Below are 7,439 nucleotides of genomic sequence, written 5' to 3' on the forward strand. Positions count from 1 at the left end.
GGTCATATAATGCCCAATTTCCACAAGTTGATATGATTATTTAGGGTCTTAATGAAAAGTCATGATCTCAAAACAGAATAAATAAGCTTTCCATTGATGTATGGTTTGTTAGGATCGGACAATATTTGTCTGAGATATTTGAAAATCTGGAATCTGAGGGTGCAAAAAAATCTAAATATTGAGAAAATCGCCTTTAAAGTTGTCCAAATGAAGTTCTAAGCAATGCATATTACTAATCAAAAATTAAGTTTTGATATATTAACGGTGATAAATTTACAAAATATCTTCATGGAACATGATCTTTACTTAATATCCTAATGATTTTTGGCATAAAAGAAAAATGTATAATTTTGACCTATACACTGTATTGTTGGCTATTGCTACAAATATACCCCAGCGACTTAACACTGGTTTTGTGGTCCAGGGACACAATTGTCTATTTTGCTCATATCTATACACCTTTCACTTTTAAAGACTATTAGAACGCAGGTGACTGTGATCTGGTGATTGCTGTTGATGACAGACTGTGACTCTCTGACACAATGACAATATCTTACATAACGTTTATTAACAAAAACAAATAAGATGAGGCATGGCATATTATAGGCCTACACCACACCGACTAATACATGACAGATTTGAAGAGTTTATTTCCACAGATTAAGGGACCGTCTGACAGTTTCACCAAGTGCGTTAAAAGATCAAATCTGTCTTCATAACTTTTAATATACAAAAATAATTTTAAAAAACAGAGGTTTGTAGTAGGTTCCTTGTGACAAGAATGACTTACTACAGGTGAGACTTTAAAAAATATATATAATTCACCAAAATATTTTCCGTTCTGAGGTTTGTAGTACATTCCTAGTGTCCAGATCGACGTTTCATATATGTACAAAGTACACTACCACAATACTTGAATACTTTACCTCAATTACCTCTCTTTATACAAGTACAGTACTTTAGTAATTAGAAATAGCTGTAATAGAGTGGAGGAACTTGTGTTGCATTTCAGGGCAAAGCAAAAAAACATTATCGAACAACAATGTAAAATGCGGAAAACTATTAATTAGTTATTCTACAATTAATTGTATTACAAATTATACTACAACTGGAAAATACTGTAAATTGATAAATTGTTCGGCGTGATGACGTTTAATGTCTGCGACATTTAGCAACTTGTTAGCAACCGTCTTTTTTAATATATATGCTCGACAACATTGGCAAACTGCAATTTATAATAATAACTAAATAATCCATGCACTTCACCAAAACGCATTTAATAGAAATAGAAGAAAAAGAGGACTCACTCCCTGCGTCCCAATGTGCATACTATCCACCTTATCTGCCCTAAATAGTATTAAAAATTATAGAATTGAGGATGGATGGTATGCACATTGGGACGCAGCTCTCAGTCTCTCGCGCATGCGCACACCGAGTGATCCTCACGAGCGCTGCAGAGTGAAGCAGAGCGTCTCGAGCGCCTCCAGGCGGCTGGACTCAGTATAGTCACAAGCCCCGCCCCCTCCATCTAATCTAATGAGACGAGAGACAAACTAAATAATTACATTACACTTCTAATATATGTTTCCAAAGATGGGTTTTGACATTGTATGTCGTTTTATCACGCTGCTGATGTAAGTTCTAATGTTTGTTTGTTAAATAGGTTTGGTTTTAGTTATTATTTAGTAATTATTTGTTTTATTGCATAACAAGAACAGTTATACAACATATAGAGAGCATCACAGTGTTTTCAACTATTATCGGTTACATTCATAATGGCATCAAAGAAACAAACAGAAAAAAAGAAAGAAGGGAAAAAAGACAGGGATTTACAATTTACAAGAAATCAAAGTTCTACAAAATTCTATACATCCTTTTTTATTTATTTTTTATTATTATTTCTAAGATCGTTTAAGGCTTCAATGTAATGCTTAAGTTAAATTTTAAATAATGTAATGCTAGGTTTATTATTAGACCATTTTTGTTTGTGTGTATATTTCCCATACAATAATTATTAAATTAATCACCAAATTCTGCTCCAAACTTTTATTTTTATACAACAAACATACAGTAGCCTTTACCAGATAATCGAATCTTTAATTTTATAAATTTAAATATTAGATATTCGATATCAATCCAAAACATTTGGGTAAATACACAATCATAAAATAAGTGTTTTATGGATTCTTCCCCTAAGTTACAAAAGATGCATGTATAGTCTCCATAAATATTTTTGCAACTACTTGTGTCTCTGGGTAAATCAAACGAATAGGTTGTAACTTATTTAACTTTATCGGAGAGACAGTATTTACTGGGTAAATTCCAGACCTCTTTTCATTCAATCTGAGCATATAACAAATTACAAAAAGGTTTGCATTTTTAAGCACTTTTATTCAGTGTGCGGTGGGGGACCTTTATTTTGGCGCTTCCGGAAGCTCAGCTCACAGAAGCGGAAGTTTTGCAGTGTGTCACACGTGTTTATTAAAACTCCGGAAAATGGCGAAAAACGGCAAATTAAAGCAGAAATCGACGTTTAACAGCGGCGTGAAACAGAAGAAGAAGCAGAGAAAATGCGTGCTGATGTTCGACGATAAAAACCGACAGTAAGAGACGATTATCATCGATTACTGGCTCTGTTTTAAAACAGAATTACGAATCAGCAGTAAATCAGTTTATATACAGTCACATTGATGAATAAGCATGCTTAATTACACATACACACTAATACACAGAAATAACATAATACGTCAATGCATAAGAATCACGTGTAATTACATAAGACTATTTATTTACCCCTTTCTTTCCGTTTGTTTTTCTTTTCCATTACTTAAAATATAAAATAACTTACTAAACTAAAATAATGTTTTTAGCTTGTTGCCAAGGGAACATTTTTTTCATACAATCTGACTATTAATTTAACTAAAACAAAAAAATAAAATAATTAAATTACACAATTTAATTTAAAGTTAGGAATTGAAAACAAACATTCAAACTCTTCCGCACTAAGTGAAAAAATCTACCAAAACACCTAACTATTTCACTACTTCACCCCCTACTTTGACCATCATAAACCAAACAAATAGAGCTCAGAGGTCCTACTTTCAGCTGATTAACAACTCCCCTTGTACATCTGTAATGTATTTAGGTCCTAGGCCATTTAGACATTTATAAACGAGTAAAAGTACTTTAAAATCAGTCCTAAATGTAACTGGAAGCCAGTGTAAGGACCTGAGGACTGGTGTGATATGGATGGTTTTGTTCTGATGTGGGTGTGTTAATTAGAGAGTTCCTGACGGGTTTCCACAAGCGTAAGCTGGAGCGGAGGAGAGCAGCGCTGGAGGAGATGAAGAACAAGCTGAAGGAGGAGCAGAAGCGCGTCAGAGAAGAGGTGAGAGCGTGAGGAGGAGGAGGATGATTGTGATGATGAAGCAGCAGCTGACTCTTCTGATCTTCCTCCAGAGACACAAAGAGTATCTCAAGATGCTGCAGGAGCGCCGCCAGGCTCTGGGTGAGTCAGGGGTCATGTGATGTGTGTGAGGTAACGTGGTGTGCCGTGTGAGGTCATGTGACGTGTTTGTGCGTAGATGAAGCAGACGAGCTGGTGGATGCCATCATAGCTACGAAAGAGAGCGTTCAGTACGACCATCCCAACCACACCGTCACCGTGACGACCATCAGCGACCTCGACCTATCAGCAGAAAGATTACTGGAGCCAGATCAGGTGACCTTCACTGACCAATCAGCTGCTCGCTAATGAGTGAGGTTAGACCGCTTAAAGGGCTTTTCACACTGAATGCGAATATTCGGTGTGATGACGCTTTTGAATCAAAACAATATGGAGCTATTCACACCAGACGCGATCATTCGCGGCACAAAAATTTTTTTTTCGTCGTGTCCATTTTTTTTCTCCCATGGCTCCGCAATGAAACGGGCCGTCCAATCAGATTTGAGCTTAGATCACGTGACCAGAACAGCTGCTGTTGCACAAAAAGGCAGGAGTGGTGGCGCTGTTTCGATAAACCAGTGTAATTTCCATCACGTGCCATATCGTGCAGCCCTAATCTGGAGAGCACTGTCCGTTTTCTTCGACGTGCGCGAGTGTTATATTAGATATCAGAGAACGCGTTCACTCTCTAGATCAGGGGTCACCACACACGGTCCCGGAGGGCCGGTGTCCTGCAGAGTTTAGCTCCAGCCCTAATCAAACACACCTGAAGCAGCTAATCAAGCTCTTACTAGGTATACTTGAAACTTCCAGCAGGTGTGTTGAGTCAAGTTGAAGCCAAACTCTGCAGGACACCGGCCCTCCAGCATCAAGTTTGGTGACCCCTGCTCTAGATCTTCTGTATTAAAAAAAATAATCGAGTGAAACATTTTTCTACATCTGAAATATGATCATGGCGATATATTTTCTGAATGTATTTTGTATGCAGCTCATGGTATTTTTATAACAACAAAGGATGTTTGTAAGCTGTGTGGCGTTATTAAACATACAAAGAGTGCATGTCTGCCTATTATAGAAACAAAATCAACTATAAATCACGATCAGAAGTTATTACAGGCACTCGATGATGGTTTAAAGTGGGTTTTATAACCAGTGCTGTCAAACGATTAATCGCATCCAAAATAAAAGTTTTTGTGTACATAATATATATATATATATATATATATATATATGTGTGTGTACTGTGTATATTTATTATGTATATAAAGACTCGCACATACAGCATGTACTTTAAAAATATGTACATGTATATATTTATATTCATATAAATATTTAATATATAAACATAACATTTTTCTTAAATTTACATGCATGTGTGTGTATTTATATATACTTAATACACACATTATGTAAACAAAAACTTTTTTTTTGGATGCAATTAATCGCGATTAATCGTTTGACAGCACTAGTTTTAAACAAATACATTAACAATTACATACATTTTCAAATGTGGCTTGATGCTAATTGTACCTCTATTTATATTTTAAGATGTTTTCTTGTAAGCATTAGCCGAAGGCTAACTGTGTGTGTGTGTGTGTGTGTGTGTGTGTGTGTGTGTGTCTCGTTTCTGCAGAGAGATGAAGAGCGTGAGAAGAAGGATGGTGAAAAAATACAGGCCCTTCCGAGGACAGCGGGACACCCCCTCATGTCTGAAAAGTACTGACTGATTGATATTCATATGAGTTGAATCAGAATGTCACTTGACTCCTGAATGATTCGTTCGAGGAGTCGTGTCCGATTCATTATCTGTGTGTCTGTAGGATCCAGAGGCTCACGGCGTCACTGAACAGTCTCGCTAAACGGAAGAAGAAGAAGAGGAAATGGAAGCCCAAACAGGAAATGAGGCGGGGAGACCATCAGACCGACAGGAAGTCGTCATCATTCACTCACAGCAAGAAGTTACGGAAGGGAAAATCCACCATAAAAGAGAGACGCAAACGAACGAGCCGGAACGAGCGCGACCAGGACTGATGAACGCCAGACTCACGGGGGAACAGTAGCGATTAGTCGACGGACGCATCGCTGAACTCACAAACTCTCGACGGACGCGCCGCGGATGTGTTTGTGTTTTACATGTTTGATACTTTAAGGACATTAAAAAAGGAGTCTTTCATCATACGGTGTCATATTTTCATTGCCACGTCAGAGTAAAGCTCGTTCACAACAGGAACAACAATAACTATAATGATTATAATAACTTGGTTGGTTACTGCGTGATGATTGTGTCACATGATCTTCAGAAATCATTCTGATATGCTGATTTGCTGCTCGAGAAACATTTCTGATTATTATCAATGCTAAAAACAGCTTTGCTGCTTAATATTTTTGTGGAGACCGTGATACGACTCAAACATTTGTATAAGATTTAAAGAGAGAGAAATTAATAATTTTATTCATCATGCATGTAAGTGATAAAAAGAGACATTTAAAATGATTTCTGTTTAATAAATGCATTAACGCATTTAATTAATATATTTGATAAATGCAAATAAATGCTGTTTATTAAACTTTATATTTATCAAAAAGTCTTGAAAAATAAAGTGTATCACAATATTAAAATTGAAAACTTTTTTTTTTTTTTTTTTTTTGCTATACAATACAATATTGCTGTTTTTTAAACTTAATGTTGATCAAATAAATTCAGCCTTGATGAGCAGAAGATATTTATTTCAAAATCATTAATAATTGTAATGTTTCCGAACTTCTGGCAGGTACTTTAATGATAATAACAATTCTATATACATTATTATATTATAGTATTTTATTATACTATATTATATTGTTATCATGATTATTAAATGCTGCTTTTTATTTTTTTACAGGACAATCATATGTATTATTACAATATAAGATATATCTTTTAATGTGCTAAAATATAAATTTTTAATAAGAAGTGCTGGGGGCGTGGTTAGATTTTCCTTCTTTTGTGTCTCTAGCTGATGACATGCCTGAATAATATAACTATAACGATAACTTTAATAATTAACAATAATGATTATAACTATAATGATAATTCTAATAACTAACGATAATAATAACTAATAACTATTTGACCCTCTAACTCTAGCACTCTATTCTAATTCTATTTTATATATCTGTCTTCTTTTTATTTAAAAACACACACACACACACACTTGGCCCTCTATCAATTGAATATTTATTCTCTAACTGCTAGCTTTTCTTGAAAAACTAAGATTAGCTTTCTTTTTTTCTATTCTATTTACTTCTTTCTTTAAAAAAAAAACCCTTGCTACGTGTACTGCGTTAGGCTAACCGAGACCTGTTGTAGCACTTGCATGATGTTGCTCTTTTGTTAGTTTTGATTGCTTCTATTGTCCTCATTTGTAAGTTTCTTTGGATAAAAGTGTCTGCTAAATGACTAAATGTAAATATAACTAATGATAACTGTAATGATAACTGTAGTAACCGTAACGGTAACTTTAATAACTAACAATAACGATAGCTATAATGATAATATATAACTATAATGATAATTACAAGGATAACTAAAACTAACGACAATGATGAATATCACAATAACTAGATAACTTCATGATGATAATATATATATATATATTACACAGGTGTTTATACAGGGGTTAAATTGGGATTTGTTATGTGGGGGGCTCTATGGTATCGGACTTTTATTTTTATACATACATATATATACAGTTTTTTATCAGCTGTGACATAAATCTGCATGTTTTTTATAATTAATCGAAGGTCATTTTTTTACCTTTATAGAGGGCATTTTCCCACTAATCTCATTAATACTTGCATTTCAACTTCTTACATTTAATCTATAAATTCAATTATAATAATATGATTGTTATTATCAGTACGTTATCAAATTAAATAATTTACACTGAAAAATACATCTGCATTAAATAATATTACGAGATTCTTTTAAATATTTTTTGAATATACAAACAAG

At 34.4% G+C, this 7,439-nt stretch overlaps 1 protein-coding gene across 1 annotated transcript; it reads left to right on the forward strand.

The window, feature by feature from the left end:
- Positions 1 to 2,419: 2,419 nt before the first annotated feature.
- Positions 2,420 to 5,621, forward strand: nol12 (nucleolar protein 12). The gene is made up of 6 exons (XM_058769600.1): positions 2,420 to 2,603; positions 3,283 to 3,388; positions 3,460 to 3,508; positions 3,585 to 3,721; positions 5,079 to 5,161; positions 5,266 to 5,621. The coding sequence occupies exons 1-6, from the start codon at positions 2,497 to 2,499 to the stop codon at positions 5,474 to 5,476; spliced, it is 693 nt and encodes a 230-aa protein (XP_058625583.1). The 5' UTR covers positions 2,420 to 2,496; the 3' UTR covers positions 5,477 to 5,621.
- The last annotated feature ends 1,818 nt before the right edge of the window (positions 5,622 to 7,439 follow it).

Source organism: Onychostoma macrolepis, chromosome 03 (assembly GCF_012432095.1).
Source record: "Onychostoma macrolepis isolate SWU-2019 chromosome 03, ASM1243209v1, whole genome shotgun sequence".
Lineage (NCBI taxonomy): Eukaryota > Metazoa > Chordata > Actinopteri > Cypriniformes > Cyprinidae > Onychostoma > Onychostoma macrolepis.